We start from the raw sequence: 18,571 nt of genomic DNA on the forward strand, positions 1-18,571 counted from the left end.
CAAAGAAGATGAACCGAGTGGCGTGGCTTTGTATTGCTTCTAGTGCATTAGAAAGATTCATTAGGGTCTTAAATAGTGTTGGTTGGTTGGTTTATGGGGTTTAACGTCCCAAAGCGACTAAGGCTATGAGAGACGCCGTAGTGGAGGGCTCCGGAAATTTCGACCACCTGGGGTTCTTTAACGTGCACTGACATCGTACAGTACACGGGCCTCGAATTTCTCCTCCAAAGAAATTCAACCGCCGCGGCCGGGATCGAACCCGCGTCTTTCGGCTTAAATAGTGTGTGCATACTCTAGTTTGGGCCATACAAATGTTACATAGGCTAATTATTTCAACGATGGTGGTTGAAAGCTTATAGTGTATAGAGTTTATTGGGTACCACATGCAGGGAATGTTCACTCTTGATTTCTTTGTGGCAAGCTTGTGCAGGACATTGATCTACTTTCTGATTACCACTGATTTTGATGTCGCTTGGAACATAGCAAAATTTTCTCGTGTCTATTTATTGTGGCTCTTGCTACCTTGTGTATGATGTCTCTGACTAGTGATGTAACAGCATTCACATAGTGAAGTGAGGGGAGTATGCTCAGACTATCAGTAAAAATAATGCTGTTCTCGATGTTATCATTTACTATTTTTCCTACAGCCACAGACACAACGTAACACACTGCAGAAAAGATGGATGCACTCTGAGATAGACATATTGTTCTTTCCCAGTTGTTTTGTATGACGGCACTTCCAACGTAGCGTGCTGATTTTGAACCATTAGCATAAGATGCTGCGTATTTGTTTCCTAAATATTTTGTAATATAAGTTCATTCATAGTTTATTTTTTCTAAAAATGTGTGAATGTGTGGTAATGGGAAGTATGTACAAGATAGCATAACCATCTACGTTCTTTAAAAAGCAATTTAAACATCAGCACTAACTTGGATTTTCTATAACTGATGACAAACTGCCCAATGGTCATCGAAGGTCCCTTAGACGTCCCATGGACATCCAAAACGTCCACAGGACATCCAAGGGAGTTTATTGCCCACTGGGTGGTGCCGCTCACATATACATTTTCCAGAAAGGCTGTCCGAGCAGCCATAAGAACGGGCTGTGCCCGACTGCCAGTCGGTGAAGCAACTGAAGGCTTGGCTCGGTACATGGGCAAGTTGTGCAGTTCCTCGATGATGCTATTTCATTTTCTTGCTAAAATGAAGAGAAATGGGGTCTTAGAAAAAAACTTTCAAAAATAAAGTCACAATTATGAAATCTTCTGGGAACATGTACTTTTGCACGCTGATGCCAAGCATTTAATTTTATGCACAAGTCCTTCTGGAGTAGGCTACATAAAATATTGCATAACTTATTCCAATATTTTATGTAACATTTTGCCGCGTGTTTTATAGAAACTGACAGAATGGAGGCAGGCCATTGGTTTTTCTTGACATCAAGCTATGCAATAAGGGTACAATTATCGTCCTGCCTGTTATATAAGTTGAATTACAGGGTTTTGAAGTTCATACTTCAGAAACAGAAATACATATTTCTCTTCCCGTTTACAAAGTGGCAAAATCATAAAATTTGTAACTCAACTCCTACGATAGCAGGATAATAATTTTACCCTTTTTTGCAAAGCTTGATGTCGAGAATTCATATTCACAATGCTGTATTCTTTTCGCCCCTCCTGCTAGGGCCCACTTAGGGCCGGCAGTATTAGTTAAATAAAAGAAATAAATAAATAAGAGAATCCAACAGCATGCATTCTAGCAAGTTCTCTACAGAAAAATTTCTTGAAAGCTCTGAGCAAAAAAAGCTTATGTACATAAAGTGCATAAGGACGTTTTACATAAATTTAAATTACATATTTGGAAACAGCACACAAAAATACAACTTCCATTAAGATTTCATAATTAGGACTTTATTAGCAGAAATTTTTTTTGAAGACCACTTCCGTCCTAAAGCCAAAAGAAGAGACATATTCACGAAAACTTTGCGCAGAATAACACAAGACAGAGGGAGAAACACATACACACACACGAGTGCTCGTGTGTGTGTATGTCTTTCTCCCTCCATCTTGTGTCATTCTGCGTAAAGTTTTCGTGAATATATCGCTACGCCAACTGGCCCAACATTCTGCTCTACCCAAATGAAAAGCCATCACTCGTCTAACTAAAACACAACAAAAATGCTACAGCAACTTTCAAAACAGACGCACAACTTGAACCAGCCACCAAGTAAGAATTTCGGTTGCCTCTTCGTCTCGCAGGTGAGGCAGCCTCTCTGATCAGATGCTTGGCTCGCATCTGCGAAAACTACTCACAGCCAACCGCAGTTTCTTCTTAATTCAAGAAGCTGCAGGCAAGCACCAGTGTTTAATTATATCCCAAAGAACATAGACCATAATTTGCTGCCTTGCGCGCAATGTATTCTCATAATTAGGTCAGCAGCTTGCATGCAGAAATTGCATACAGCAGCTTGCACACAGAATAAAGAAGTCTCTGTAGATGCCGACTTCAGCTGCATATGTTATACCGTATTTTCCGGTGTATAAGACGCGGCTTTTTTTCAAAAATCTTGCTGGTGCGTCCTATACAAGGCTGCGTCTTATAAGCGAATTTTTCGTTTTTTTTGTGAATTCGAAAATTACTCAGGTTCATGTTCAAGCTTTTCTCACTGAAAAAGTACCGCTAGCAATAACGCGGTTTTCACACGGTTAATACTTCACTACGGGTATTGCCGTGCGCATCTTTTTTAGGTGAACTTTATTATGAAACGGCGGTGAAAACGACTTCCAGGATCACAAACACGCGGCAGTTTCGGAGGCCCCAAACAAAAGTAATATGAATTGCCAAAAGATGGCTTAAAATCACGCTTCTCGCCATTGTCAAGACAAGACAAGCCAAGACAAGCAGTCGTTTTTTTTAGTCGCCCTTTGCAACTGTGTTTGCTCTGTGTGCGTAGTACGTCTATAGTGCGAAGAGAATGTTTCAGCCGCGTTGCCTCCAGAAATGGGCAAACTTTTTGATAGCTTACCCGAAGATGAAGACGTCGAAGGTTTTAAGTTAAAATAAAAAGTTGTTGCGGAAATGAAAAAAGTCCGTTCGTGTTTTTTTCTTTTTTTGCTAAAACGTGGGTGGGTATACTGCGAGTGTTGCCTTTTTCGATCACTTAAGTGATCGAGCGTTGCTTAAGAACTCACAGGTATGGTGCACGATGGCCGCACATGCATGTTTAATTAAGCCTCACTAGGCTAACTGGGTAAATTGGGGTGCGTCTTATACACAAGTGCGTCTTATATACCAACTTTTTCAATTACAGCCTGCATATATGGCAGGTGCGTCTTATAGGCCGGATAATACGGTAAATAGGAGTTTGTTACAATGTGCCAGTTATCTTCGCTCGGATGAATTGCAGCAATTCGTCAAAGACACATTCCAAGTGTTCGTTATTCATCGCAATGATCACGATTTTATTAGGAAAACTCGGCACTGCTGTGCAGTTTTCGTTCGGTTTTTAATTTACAACAGGATAAGTTCCGAAGATCACATGGAACAATGCAGGAACACAATTACATGCAGTAAACACACAAAAAATTACCAACGGTCTACTCAACTTATGTGGTCATCTTTGTTAGCTTGCGAGATAGCTACATCTAGCAGACTGCTGGGCACTTTTCTCATTTTGGTCAGCTACATTACAGTGAGTTTTACAAAGAGCCAGAATGTGTTCAACATTTTGTAATGGAAATTGCAATATAATACTCATGTGCACTAAGCAATTTCATACAGTTAACGCAAATTATGAACTTTACAACATACCACAAGATTACAATGTTTTTCGTAGGCATAAACAAAGTATTTTTTATTTCAGCAGCCATGACCTTTGCAGCTTGTTATCAAGAACACCTTATATAAATAAATGCTTTTTCAAGTAACACCAACACAACAAAGCTAGCACAATGTGAAATGGTCACAAACACCTGATATTCTGACAACCAAAACAGATTAAAAATGCTGCCGACACAATTATCCATAGATACGTCATTTATATTCAGCGCAGACAATGCACTAAGAAATGATAAAGCAGATGTCAGTAAAATATTTTCTTAGTTCCCGTTCCAAACTACAGAGAACTCTTAAAACCACCAAACTAATGCAACACACCTCCATATGAGGCTGGACACTTACACGCCCTTAATCATTCCCGCCACAAACACTGAACAAACACACAAAAATTTACACAAGGTAAAGTTTTCCTCTGTTGTCATACAGACATTTAGAGGTTGTGACATAAATGAGTGAGTTTACATTTTTTGTCACAAAAATTAGCCCCCACAGGCTAAAAGATTAAAAGAAATTTTGAGCACGTTTACTCCACGAAATTTCTTCACCGAGGCAGGCCGACAACTGGCACCAGCAATAAACATTCGATATAAAGTGTTTGAAAGTCTCTCTCCAACAAGAAGTGATGCTATCCACGTACTACCATGATTTTATTTCCATTCATGCAGGTTTATGAGCATAGCAGGCTCACTCTCAGTGTTCAGGCTGTCTGTGTGTTGCCTAAGGCAACAAATGTTTTCTGAAAACTGCATTAGAGTTAATGATGAGGGTTAACGATGAGGAGTTAATGATGAAAACTGCAAAATGGAGTTAATGATGAGGTTAGCTACCAACACCTTCCATAGGGTAGTCAGCTAGTATCTCGTTAGCTTGCATACAAAATGGTAGCTAGCAAAACACATTGACTAAGGGCATCACGAACCACTGCTATTTTTTGTGAAGAGCCTTCATGTGGTGGTTCAAATCATGCCTTTTACTGAATCTCTTTTGGCACAAGTCACATTGGTATGGCTTTTCGCCCTTATGGGATCTAACGTGCCCCACAAGGCCTCGACGTACCGCAAAAGCCATGGGGCACAGTTGGCACTGAAATGGCTTTTCACCCGTGTGGGTACGGATGTGTCCCACCAGGTGACTCCTCCGTGCAAAGCTGCTGCCACAGTGGTCACAACAGAAGGGACGCTCACCTGTGTGTGTGCGCTGGTGTCTCTTTAGGGTGACCTCGTGTGAAAACCTGTTGCCACAGTGGTCACAAGAATAAGGGCGTTCGCCTGTGTGAGTGCGCTGGTGTCTCTTTAGGGTGACTGCAAGTGCAAAGCTGTCACCGCAATGGTCACAACAATAAGGACGTTCACCAGTGTGAATAAGCATGTGTTGCCCTAGGGTGAACTTGCGTGCAAAGCTTTTTCCACAATGGTCACAATGGTATGGCCGGTCGCCGGTATGGACTCGGAGATGCACCACCAGATTGGATCTCGTTTTGAATTTCTTGCTGCACTGGGTGCATTTGTGCATCCTATATTCTGTGGGATTACCACTGTGGTCACCCATGCCAGAAGGAGTGGATTCCATGCAGTGGCTCACTACGTGCCTTTGACTGGTTGAATCTTGCATACGAGATGTGCCACGTCTGATCTCCGTGAAGACGGAACCTGCATTTTAAGACAAAGTACTTTCAACAAAATGCAAGAACCGGAAATCCCCAGTTCACTAGGAGTTAGGGAAAAAAATGAATACAGAGGAGACACTCATCAACAGGTATAGGTATTTATAAGAAGTTTTATTTACCAGATTGACATTAAAGGGACAGTGAGGAGAACTCTATTATTATTTTTTTATAGCAAAATCCGATAGTTCGGCATTTCATGACTTTGTTGCCACTTCGCTGGCAGCGAAAGATGCATTTATTTTTGAAAAATTTGGATTCGAAGTTGAAAAAAGTTTTTCTCGCCACTCAGATTCAAACTTGGGATTCTCCTATGACGACACAGGACTAAGTGACGTGAAACACAACGTTCTCATGACGTAACGCGGACTCCATGATTTCTGACGGCCAGCACACAGCGGCCTAGCAGCAGCCGAAATGAAAGCTACCGCCGGCCGCATGTTAAAGGCATCTATCGGCTATTGCGGCCATCGCTACCGTCGCTTCGCTTAAGTTTGCACCAGCGTTTTGCCAGCGTTACGATCGATACTGTTCTCGAAGTCGTCAACGAAGTTCTCGCAAATAGACACCTTTAGCATACCATGTACCTTGTTACTGTTAGCGGAATACCGGGAGCTCGCCTATAGCCGGTGAGCAGGCGCTGATTGGTCCCGATGCTGCAGGCACGCGCGTAGCTGCCATGTACGTGGCGCCATCTGGCGACGTCAAGGAGATTTACGCATGCATTGGCTGCGCCTCAGTGATTCGTGGCTCCTCGTGTCCCAGTGTTATTAGAACCATTGGTTCTAGCAACACTGTCTTGTCCTATGACGTCATCACGCTTGTACTTGCGAGTTTGGCCTGTGGCGGCGATACCTGTATTTTGGTTCTTCTCTTTTCTACGTTACAAGAGCTTTGTTGTCAGTTTGAGTGGCGTTTTTGTAATCAGGAGCTGGTATTCTGTCGATACAAGCCAACTTCAATTTCTCCTCAGTGTCCCTTTAAAGTCAATTCAGGACTGAAACAAGATGTCCCTATAGTGATTTCTGCAAACAGTTGAAAACATTTAGCCTGTAAGAAATATCATCAATGCCAGTCACCACCATTGGCCCTTGCACTGGCATTACTGGCATTACTGGGGCTTTTAATAAGGAGTGATAATACATTATCCACGCTTACCCACGGCTGACACAGTTCAAAACCGCTGGACCCCATCCCATGATCTCGTACGCTACTCAGCGCACCTCTAACACGGCAGACCTTGCTCTGAGAGAATAAATGGAACGACACTGTGGCTGAAATAAACAGGCATTTATTGATACAACAAGAATAACGCCAGCTAGCAAGATACACTAAGGAATTAAGGACGTCCAACTGAGCAGCACAGTTACTAGCGAACGTTTGCCTATGCCAGGGCAAGGGGGAAACTCCGAAACAAGACGGGACGAGCTGGCGGGAGAATGTTCCCACCACAAGACCTCTCTGGACTAGTGGAGAGTGGAGCGCTGCGTCGAAGCGACCATACACGATAAATTGCCTAGCAAAAGAGAGAGTGTACTCCCGCCTGTGTGCAGCAGTCATGCAATCTGTGGCACTCAAGTCGATACAAGGCAGGTGCCCTCTCACATGTTAGTTAAGGTAACTAACGAGGGAGGGCCACATGGCGCTCCCCTCCTCGAGACCGGTCGTGGGAGGGTGCATCGCAGGAACGCAAACCACAGGGGAAGACGAGGGGTAATGTCCTGACACATGACAGACGCTGTCCAACGTCCACCCAGGTGTGCTTAATAACCATACAAATGGCAATTAGCTATGCTTAGTACATAGGACAACGCCATTTTTTCTTGCTTTATTCGCTCGTCAGACAGTGTCTAAGGGAGGTCTAAGGGTAATTGCCTGAGGAGGCAACAAACCCTGTTCGTTTTTACGTCACTGAACCAAACTCACAGGCGTGACACTTCGGTAAAAAGTTAATATTGCAAAGAAAACATTCAAAGAAAAAACTTTCCAAGGCAAATATCATCACTATAACGAGCCCCTCATCCCCTTCCCTTGTTTGCTTAATTGCTTAGCGAGGGCCTCGATTCTGGCAGCCTTGACGCCTTAGGAAGCATAAGAGGGTTCTCACGCAGCTTCCACCCTCTCCGTTCGATGACGTTCTACGTCACACCTGCGGTAACTCAGGACGTTCTACGTCCGCCGCTTGTGAACGTGGGTGGCGCTGATGAATACTCTCAAGGTTAGGTTACTTGTAAACATAAATACCCCCGAAAGCAGAAGAATTGACAGCCGTCGCCGTAGCTCAGAGGTAGAGCACCGGACGCGTAATTCGGAGGTCGTGGGTTCGGATCCCACCGGCGGCAGGTGGTTGTTTTTTCTTCTGCTTTTCTAATCAGTTATCTTTAAACGATAACATATTCAGTAATATTCTAAATTGATCAACACCACAAAATACATAACTTAAAAAAAAAATCCCCTGTGCCCCTTGGTTTCTGCGGCTGTTGGCTTCTGTCATCACTCAGCAGAGTTATGCAAACTGAAGCTTCCGTATCCTTCGTGCTGATTGTCAAAAGACAACCTTCACGAAAGCATATATGGAGAAAAACTGCAAATTCTAACCTGGTGAGCTCTGTCCAGAAGGTACACCATGCTTGTGGTCCCCGGAGCTCCAGCCTTCATGTGAAAACCAGGTGACATCCGCTGAGACAAAAGATTACACATGTATATGGTGTTATGTGCATGACAAGGTGAATATAGAATACACACTTGTAAAACAACATTACAAGGTTGTATAAATACAGTAGGGTGAAAATGAAAAGAACCGAGTTCCAAAGCAAACATTCTAGACTTTTAATTCTGCATGCAGATGACTACTATACTTATGCTATTGAAAAAGTGATTACTGTCTACGAATTTATAGACCTACTGGAACCCAGTCAACAGCTATTGCATTGAAGAATGAACTTGCATGCACATTTCCTGGCTTCATGGGAAGGACAGTAAAAGTCTGCCTACACAGGCTTAAGAACTACTGAGTGTCAGTTATTGTTAATAACACAACACATTGACAGAGCACTCATTTTTTTTAATAAACCTATTACAACAGTTACACTGCACCCAGGAAAAAAAAAAGACTTTCAGAGCATAGCTACTGGTAAAAATGCCATGGTTACAGCTGCCCACGAATGTTGCCAATATGCCCAACATGATGTACTGCCTCCACCATCTCCAAGAGTGCAATTATACGAGTAGAAGCATGTCTGAAGCTGCACACTACACTGTCTTAAGTGAAGTTAGAGCATGCCATATTTAAATGTGCAACACCCGCATCTCCAATTTTAGGAGAAGAAACCAGAGGGGAAAAGGAAGAAACTGTTGAGACTGAGTTTCTCAATAAGCTGCTCTGAAAGAGCTCTATAAGGTGACCAGCTTTTCCAACACCATGGATGGCACAGAAGAAGTCCATCCCTGGGAACGCGGTGATGAGGTGACATCGAACAGCAACGAGCGTGAGAGCTGGTGATGACAATGATAAATTGTATCACAGCAGACTATACTCATTTTAAGGAAATTTTGTGATGCAGGGGAAACAGTCGGGCAAAACTAAAAAAAAAGCACTGCGGGTCAGTATGATAAAACTGGTACTGCGCTAAGCAACAGTGTATAGCATCACTAGAGCACACAGCTTAAAAAGAAAGCATAGGCAAATTTTTTAAAATGGATTCGCATTATAATAAAACAATTTCCACCGCAAAGACAAATCAAAGCCCGTACCACCATCATGAAATGAAATCCATAAACAATGGACTCCAGATGTGCCGGTCAACACTGAGTACTGTTAGAACACTACAATAAACATGGTCACAGCACACTCATATAGAGCCAAATTTAACCTGCTCTTAAAAAGGCCTGAAAACAAAATGAACGATGTCAGAATGCAGGTTAATTGAACGCAGCAATGAATACAGTTTGGACAGAGTCAGTAATGCTATTGTGCAATGACAAAATGAGGTCCCTCACTTGTGCACAACCACAAGGAATCATGTGTACTCTTGAGCAAAGCCAAAAAGATCCCGAAAATCAGTAAACAGCGGCAAACAGAATAGAATATAAAATTCACTACACGATACAGCACAGGTTTTGCAGAGCTACAGTTTTCACAAAACCCCAACCAGAAGTGCAAATTGGTGGAGTTGCATCAAATTACGTAAGCAAGCATTCGCAGATTCGAGCTCATACGGCACAAGAATCAGGATAAAGATTGAGGCATCAAACAAAGAGCCACGAAATGCTAAAAGCTTCAGCGAGTGCAAATCTCATCCTTGATGTTCCTGCTTTGATTCAAAAATGAAAGAATAATGCATAAATGAAAAAATCAATTCATCCACATAACAGAACAATCACACAAATAACAGCATACTTTTGTGTTCTCATACGATGTCACACATGATGGTTTTCACAACGATCATCAACTCAGAGGTGCTCTTGTTTTGACCTCTGAATAACAGGATGGGGTCTGCTTCACCCCAGTTTGCACCAAAAATAAAGTCATCATTTCCTGCAACTTGTATTTTTGATTGAGGATGATATTTTCAAATCAATGGGTCTCCTTTATTAAGGTGCACACCAGATGCTTATTTTTACAATTTATTTTTTTCAGTTCTCCGTGTCACAAAGTTACTTGATGAAGGGACATGCAGTGTCCTACTGACACCAGCACAGACTTTCTTACAGAAATATGCAACATCTCCTGAATGTTGTAACTGCCCTAAAACATGCGCCAATCTGACTCATTGTCTTCTCAAATGCCCCAAGGCCATTTAGCTGTTGAGTGACCAAATAATGTGATTCTATGACTACTACTAATTGCCCACCACAAGAGTACACACATTGCAGGCTTCACTTGATTCCTCTACGTGGTCAGGTGTTCTGTTAGTGCCGTGACTGAGATGGGAATCCCACTGAGAGCTTAATTTAAACTGTTCAACCATTGCACGCCAGTGGGTCCTGCTACACCACCCTGGAGCCAAGAAGAAGAAAAGAACTTGGTGCCTATTTTTATTGCCGTTATTCCCTGCTTGCCTCTCCGTCCAAGCCTAATGTCATTCCTGTGGAAAGAATATTATTGTTTATGGAACAAATTCCCTAAAAAAAATTTGTACTGAGGGCGGTCCACATTTTCCCTATTATTTAGATCCCTGTAACTCAGCCAATATCATTAAAAACACTTCCATCTACTATTGTGCATGGACACAGTTCACTGAGATCATTGCACATGGAATTTCCTAGCTTATGATCATCAAGCAATGGAGTCATGGAAAGTTGTCAGGCATGGCTTGGAAGGTTTCTTCCTTTGAAACCTTGTTCACAATGGCTTACCGATAATGGCCTGCAAAATAATAAAGAACAAATGAGAGTCACTACAAAACAAACACAAATGCCATAAGCAACACGGCCGGTGTGCTTTTGAGCAAATGGCAATGCACAAAGAAGCGAGAATGCACAAAATCCACGTCTGACAACATATTCTGTAATCTCCTTTGTTCTGAAGGCACAAAATGTGAAAGGACACAGATAGCAAAAAAGTCCGATGGCAATCTACTGTAAGCTGCAAGTCCACATTTGTAAAACAGATGTTTACTACCAGCTAAAATGCAATGTACTTGTCATATTTTTAGTAGCACAGCTGGTCTGGATAATTCTGAGATGGATTCCCATGCACCTAACTTTTCATATGCACATAAGTGAAGGTAAGGTTCTATATATGTTCGCAGCAGAAGGCTGCATTCAAAGGTTCTTCCTCAAGCATTAGCTCTGTGTCCTCCTAATACTGCGACTCATGCCTGCAACTTGAAACAACACGTAGTAGATTAAGGAGAAGTCTCCAAGACTTTAACAGCATTGTTTATATGCTTTGTGTATTGAATACATATAATTCAGTCCTAGAAGTCATGAGTAGACTGACTCAGGCTCATATTGAGAGCCTGAGTCTTATTGAGCCTGAGCGGTGATCGAGTTGGATATGGACTCAAATTCAGTGAGTGAGTCCGGGCAGGCTCATATTCTGATCTATGTTTTTGCAACGACGGTGCACACTTAGATTTTGTTGCCTCCTTTTATACAAATGAGGATCATTTGAAATCAGTAAATCATTCGTGACACGTACATAAGCTGTATAGATTAGACAATAAAGGCAAAAGAGCACTTATCTCCATTAGGCTTAAAATGCGGTCCATGCAACTTGAAAAATGTAACTGAAAACATCAGAATACAAACCTAATCCAAAGAACATAAGACCAAGAAGATGCATTTGTGAGTGTTAATTTGGAACTCTGTAGCCAAATATATGAGTGGCAGAAAAGTATGACCAGATTACCAAGCAGGCAGAAGATAAGAAACTGGTCATGCTTTCCCTCCACATATATGGATGCACGGACGTCAAGGGATAATGCAGTGCATCCAATATGGAGGTTTTTTTTTACTGTGGCATCGACCGACTGCCAGCTTACAATGCAACCCTATGCCTTGCCACAGACAAATTTTGACTTGTGATGCCACATGACTACGTTTGTGGCTGTTGAATAATGGTCGCTGTCATGACAACACAGTATGTCGGTCGGGATAAGATCTCCACTGACCCTTTGAAGGCATGACTAAGCATAAAAATATGGCAACAATCATGCATTACAACCAGCCAATACAAATTCAATAAAGTATTTTCAATTCGGCACATGAGAAATGCGTGCACAACCAACCAAAGATTTGCTCAATTAGAAAAAGAAGGTTTCATTTGCAATTTTAAACTGAATAGCCACACGCAATGCAGAACTGACTCTTGTCTTACTTGCAATTTGCAATTTCAATTTGTAATTTTTTCACCTGACACTTACTAGCAAAAATATTATGCCAAATAACAGACAGAAAAGCAGATACGAAATAAATAAAATTATGGCTAGAAGTAGAGGCATTATCACAACTAAGGCAGGACAATTTGTGAACTTGGAGGAGCTAGTGTGTAACTTGCAAGGAACTCTTACAAAAGCACACAATGGCTAATGTGCCATCAGACTCCAAGAAAATGTAGAGCGAAAAAATTGTGCAACACGTCATAGAAATCGAAGGAATATAGTGTAGAATACAAAAACTAGTCTTGAAAGGAAAAAAATAAACAGAAATGGATCCAAAGCTTACAAATATGAATGGCCAGTAGAAAAATAAAACAATGAACCACTTTAATTTACTAGGCAAGGTGGCACTCGCCACAGGCCTGATACAAAGGGGATGCCAATAGTTATCTATGTGTCTAGGGGAGATATCTTGGTGCACAGTACAGACACGTCCCACAATACATCCCAGAAAACCACAAACCTCCCATAGATGTCCAGATTAAGTCTGAACATCTATGTACCAAAGAAAAATCTCTCAGACGTCTTATTTACCAACCTTTTTTTTCATGAAAAAGCTGGAGACGTACCCACGACATTATATCTGCCTTAACCTAGACTCCTCGTAGATATTACTTGTCACGTCCTGGGAATGTAAGTGAGATATAATTTAAGAATTCCATGTTTTTCAATCTTTCGTGTTGCCTTACTGCATTTAAAGTTGGAAATCGCTGTTGACTACAAATTGGAGGCATGACCAGCGCTACCTGTGTTTTTGTGTGCTTTCGTGCTCGCTTCACGCCAACATTATCCTACCTAGAAAGAAGGAAAATATGGGAAGTAGTAAAGACAAATCTGAATGCACACGCATCAGGTTTCTGACTCAACTGTACGCAGTTGGTTTGAAATGCCAGTTACTTTGGTCAGGATTCGCATTGTTATTTCATTACTATCCAATGCAAGCTATCTCAACCACACTGAAAAGTGAGGACACACTGAAAAACTTTCTTGTTATTCAGCAGCCAGGACTATAATAACCATTTTCTTCTGATTAAGCATGTTTTATTCAACTTATCCAACTATTTAAAGTACAAAAATTGGTTCAGTTCAATTTTTGGGAGTTATTTGTTCTCAAAAATGTGTTACATCTGCTAATCGCACTAGCAATGATAACTATTGGAATGTTGAACTGAGGAAAGCTTTGGCATTTGTGTAGCTGAATGTGTGACCTCATATTTCTTGAGAATAAACTTCTTGAGTCCCGCTTTTTATCATCATGTCCACTACAGGCCGAAAATTTCTCCAGTTAACCTTGTGCCAGTGGCAGCCACCTTATCCCAGCAAACTTCCGAACCTCAGCTGCCCACCTGTCCTGATCCTCTCTGCTGTGCTTGCATTCTCTCTGAATCTAGCCCGTTACCCTAATGATAATTGGTTATCTTGCCTTCATGCTACATGCGCTGCCCATATGCCTGTTCTGTGCCGCGGACAGGCGGCAGCGGAAGTTCGTATCGTATTTTATCAATAATAGCGCAAACTGCGCATGGCGATTGCAGCTGTGAAAAAAAGTAATATGCTACAATTTAAAAATTATTAACTTATTTTTCGTGTCACAGCAAGCATACTACTAAGTATAAAAAAGAGACGATACAAAACATGTGTCAGTTTCGCACACTCCGCACGAGGCTAGGTTCAGCCATGGCAGCAATGGTAGAGCGCACGGTGTGTGCAATTTCTCATCGTGTTCCGTGGGAACGTTGTGTTTGAAGAACCTCGACACAGAATTATTCCCTTATTATTGCTGGCGGGATTGTTCAACAGTTCTTTCCTTGATGGAGCTGAAGGAATACAGTTTGCTTGCTTTTATTATGCAAAAAAGACAGCGCGAACAAACGGGGACGAAAGGAAGAATACACAGCAACAAGCGCTGTTCCTGTGTATTCTTCCTTTCGTCCCCGTTTGTTCGCGCTGTTTTTTTGCATAATGTATCACTAACTCACCCGCTTATCTATCCTGTTGCTTTTATTACTCGGCGAAGTGGACCCGTCAGTACGAATTAGGACTACAAGTAGTTTTCACCGGCTGGAATCGTGACCTTTCCTGGTGCGTACTCAGTCTCAGTTTACTCATTGAAGCGTATTTTATGCTATTTTTGCGTTCGTAATGAAAAAATTCTAACGCATTTATCGGCACGTTATATTTTTACGCTCACTCGTTTGGCTGTTTTGCCAAACTCGCTGTGTATTGAAACAAAGGCTGGTGATGTATGCAACTGGCCTCCACTACCAAAATGTGAGCATGCGTTCGGATGGTGTGCCGAAGTGCATGTGCAAGCATACTCCGCTCAGCACGACTGCCTTTTAGTGCTGCAAGGGCAACCTTTGACGCTTCATAGACTTGCATCGGTAAAAATGCCGTAAATTACTGGGCTTGTTTGTTGTGGTTGCTATGCTATTCTCTTGTCACCTATAAAAGTGAACAATTATGCTTTCTTTTGCAGCAACCCTGACTTATTGGGCTCGGCAGAAGAGTATTGACGCCACCTCATCTGTAGACCTGACGATTATGCTCAACGAGAAGATTCAAGATTCAGTGAAAGCGCCGAGCGCAATAAAAGACTGACGCACTCAGAAGTCATCTGCAGTGTTTTGGGCTCCCGTGATGGCCATGTACTCGCTTACTCAACTGTATTTGAGCTAGCTGGAGTGCTTGGACGTCCCGACGACTCCATAGGGAAGTCTGTGGCTGGGATGCAGTAGGTCTCCGTTCCATCTGGAATTGTAACAGGTGTCACCTGCATCTCGTATTGCAACTGGTTCCAGTCGCAACTGGTTTAAGGAACAAATTTCCAGTTGCAACAACTGGAAATGTGTCCCTTAAAACAGGTGGACTGGAACCATTTAGAAATTTTCACCTGGATATTGAGCTATGTATAGTCATATTCTCTTTATATAGACGTCCAGACTACGTAGACTGGGCGTACTTACATGTTCACAAATATCTGATAAATGTCAAGCTGGATGTCTGCAGTATGTACTTATAACGTGGACTGGACCCCAATTTTCGTGTTGCGGGTACATAGATTTTTCGTAAACGATACTAAAATGGATGTCTAGTGGAGATGTCTAATGTCAAGTGTAAATATCTCGCTGATGTCTATGTGACGTTTTATGGTTTACTGGGATATTTTACAGGATAGAAGCATCAAGCAATGGGTTGGCATAGACTGGCAGCAGTTCTGCTGGAATCTTCCTATCCTGGCTACGGGTGCTCCTCCAATGCCTGAAAAACTGAGAACACACAAAAAGGCCCAGCAGAGAGACAAAAAAACGACACCAGCATATTTCAATATGGCTATGGGATGTATTCCTGCTTTTTAAAATAGGCCATTTAGTGGAAGGGAAGGGTATCATGCATTTTTCATTCCTGTGAGGTGGCTATATTAGGATGCGGAAAAAGAATTTTGTAGTTGCATGCCGAGGAGACTACTTCAGTATAAAAAAAAAACACTGGTGACATACGTTGAAGATGTTTGTACCAGTTTTTGGTGTAAACTGCTGGTTACAGGTACTGCCATCAGGATATGGTTAACCAGCTTGCACAAGTCACCATAACGCACCATGAACAGTTTTCACACATAACGGCACAGAATTCATAAATCACCCTTTTTACCACAAAGCTCTAGACAGCAAGATAACAAATTGTTGCATTTGCTATGCGATTAGGAACACTTAAGAACGCAGACATCTGAGAATAAACGCGAATGGCGCGCTCCACGAACATGCTGTCTTTGCTGAAGCCTGCTACGACAGAAATGAGGTGTGGAAAGTTCACAGGCGACCGAGTCTCAATAAGATGGTCATGGCTGAAAACACACTCCATGTGAATTTTCATAAATTAACGCCAAATACAGCTTTGCAGCCTATTGTGTCCACTTGCCCACTGATGCAAGTGTTGAAGTAGAAGGTTTAAAGGAATAACTCCAGCAGATTTCACTGAAGAAAATTTGTCTGGTATTGCCTATACTTTTCTGCGGGTTTCATGCCACCGGTAAAAGGCTTAACAAGCCCGAATCTTTCGTGACAGCACAATGACAGTTGGGCACGCAGGCAGAAAGACGGACCATGTCTTCACAAGCGCACGTTAGAAAAGTGACGTTCATCGGGTATCTGTATGTACATAGATTTCCTCTTCTTCTTCATCCTCTCAATAAGAATGGCACACATTCACATGGGGGGATTGGCCAAGGTGTAGTGGCATAAATAAGGAAATTTCCGTAGAGTTACGACAAAATATAGGAGCCAAACGTGAATTTTGAAAAATGTATCGATGGAGAACGACAGAAGAATATTGAAAGTTAAGTAACAAAGAACATTGCAGGCGAAAAAAAAGAAAGGAAGCATTTTAAAAGAGTTAGGGAATCAACCTACCAGTTGAAATTATATAATCATGGAGAATCCCACAAACTGAACCCAATGCAAATCTTTTGGCGCGCGCAGTGCACGATAAAAACAGGAGCCCTAGCCGGCAGAGAGAGACCTCCAGGTAAATCTTTCTCTGTGGTGCAAACTTTGGACAGTAGAGAAAGGAATGGTCTACAGATTCAACGTCCCCGCATGATTCACATTACTTTGTTGGTGACCATCCACATCTGTATAGATGTAAATTTAAACTGGGAATTCTGCACCACAACCGCGCCATTGATACCTCACACAGCCTGGTTTTACAAGAACGGACATTGCAATTACATGCTAAGTGTTGATAATCATTGGTATTTAGTAAGGGATCGCGTAACCTGGCTAATATGTGTTGGAACCGCTGAAACCTGGGAATCGCCAGCAGACTGAAATTCGGGACGGGATGTGTCACTGACCAGTCAGGAGCTGACCTTGCCAAGTAATCAGCCACCTCGTTTGAATGAATGCCTGCATGGCCAGGAACCCAGACAAAACGGACCTCCTTTAAAGTGAACGGGACAAGAAATCACAGGACACGGCTCAAAAAATCTTTTTCTCAAGTAATACTGACAAACAATCAACCAGGATGATAATGTGGGATACATGACATGGAATTTTGTGCAGGGCCATTCCAAGAGCCAAGAATTCTGCAAATAATATATGAATATATTCTGGCTTGCGGACAGAATAGCTCCATGCCAAATCCTGCGAAAAGATGCCAACTGCAGCTTTCTGGCAGATGACGGAGGCATCGGTAGAAAGCACCATATGATGGGGGTATTCCGCTATGTGATCAGAAAGAATACTGTATAAAATGTTTGCGGGCATGTGTTTCGCATCAGATGGGAAGATGCGGTCAAAATGGATTTCCACTGCTGCCGGCGTGTTGTCAACCCACTGCAAAGAACTGAGATCAACACCAATCGGTGTTAAAAGGTTCTGCATTAAGGTAATTTGTGTCATTTGATAACGTGACCAATGATGAGAAGAGAATAACGCAGGCTGAGACACAAAATTAGGAGTACTGACATAAGTCATCGGGTCCAACAACCTGACGAAAGTTCGCACCGTGTGTAGTTGAAAGCGGGAAATTAGATCAGGGATACTGGCTTCGAGATAAAGCAGAGTGTTTGAAATTGATTTTGGGAGACCAAGGCAGAGACGTAGAACTCGTCTTTCCAGTAAGATTAAGGGCTGAATCTTGTAGTTTGCGGCACATCCCGAACTTTTTACTGCCGCTTCGTCTCAGCCGGCCTAGAGCGTGTTGTCCTTTAAACACGTTGTTCTTTATATCAAGGCTCCAATCTAATGCTGGGTGATAAGTAACAGATATTTAACGAATTACCCTTCTGGAATCTGGTTAGAGTGATAGACTTATGAAATGTGCAAAAGCGTGTCTGGAGGAAATACCAGTATGCCACATTTAATAACATTCAAGGATAAATTAATACGGTGCACCAAACTCCAAGAGCATCCAAATATCCCTGCAGAATCTGGTAAAGGGAATAAATATCCAAGGCCGAAGCAAAAAAAGAAAACATATCAGGACGAATGGGGATGTCACTGACCAAAATATTAAAAAAGCAGCGGCGACAGCACCAAACCTTGCGGCACTCCTCTTGATTGATAATAAGTATTAGAACATAGGGTTCCCACTGTGCAGTAAAAGTGTCTGTCCTTCAGAAATTCAGATATCCACGCATAAATGTAGGTTGGAGAAAGTAACTGCGAAAGACTGTTAAGTAAAATAG

General features: G+C 42.1%; 2 protein-coding genes across 8 annotated transcripts in view; both read right to left on the bottom strand.

Annotated features, from left to right (window-relative positions):
- Positions 1-18,571, bottom strand: part of LOC149329985 (uncharacterized) — a 221,959-nt gene that overhangs the window by 162,035 nt on the left and 41,353 nt on the right. The gene's annotated exons all lie outside the window — the stretch shown is intronic.
- On the bottom strand, positions 3,489-14,207 carry LOC149329987 (uncharacterized). Its single transcript, XM_089560706.1, has 2 exons — positions 8,099-14,207; positions 3,489-5,486 (listed from the first exon to the last, which is right to left on the bottom strand). Exon 2 carries the CDS (start codon positions 5,446-5,448, stop codon positions 4,762-4,764), a length of 687 nt encoding a protein of 228 aa, XP_089416832.1. The 5' UTR covers positions 5,449-5,486; positions 8,099-14,207; the 3' UTR covers positions 3,489-4,761.

Source organism: Amblyomma mixtum, chromosome 9, assembly GCF_055824585.1.
Source record: "Amblyomma mixtum isolate Tamu chromosome 9, ASM5582458v1, whole genome shotgun sequence".
Lineage (NCBI taxonomy): Eukaryota > Metazoa > Arthropoda > Arachnida > Ixodida > Ixodidae > Amblyomma > Amblyomma mixtum.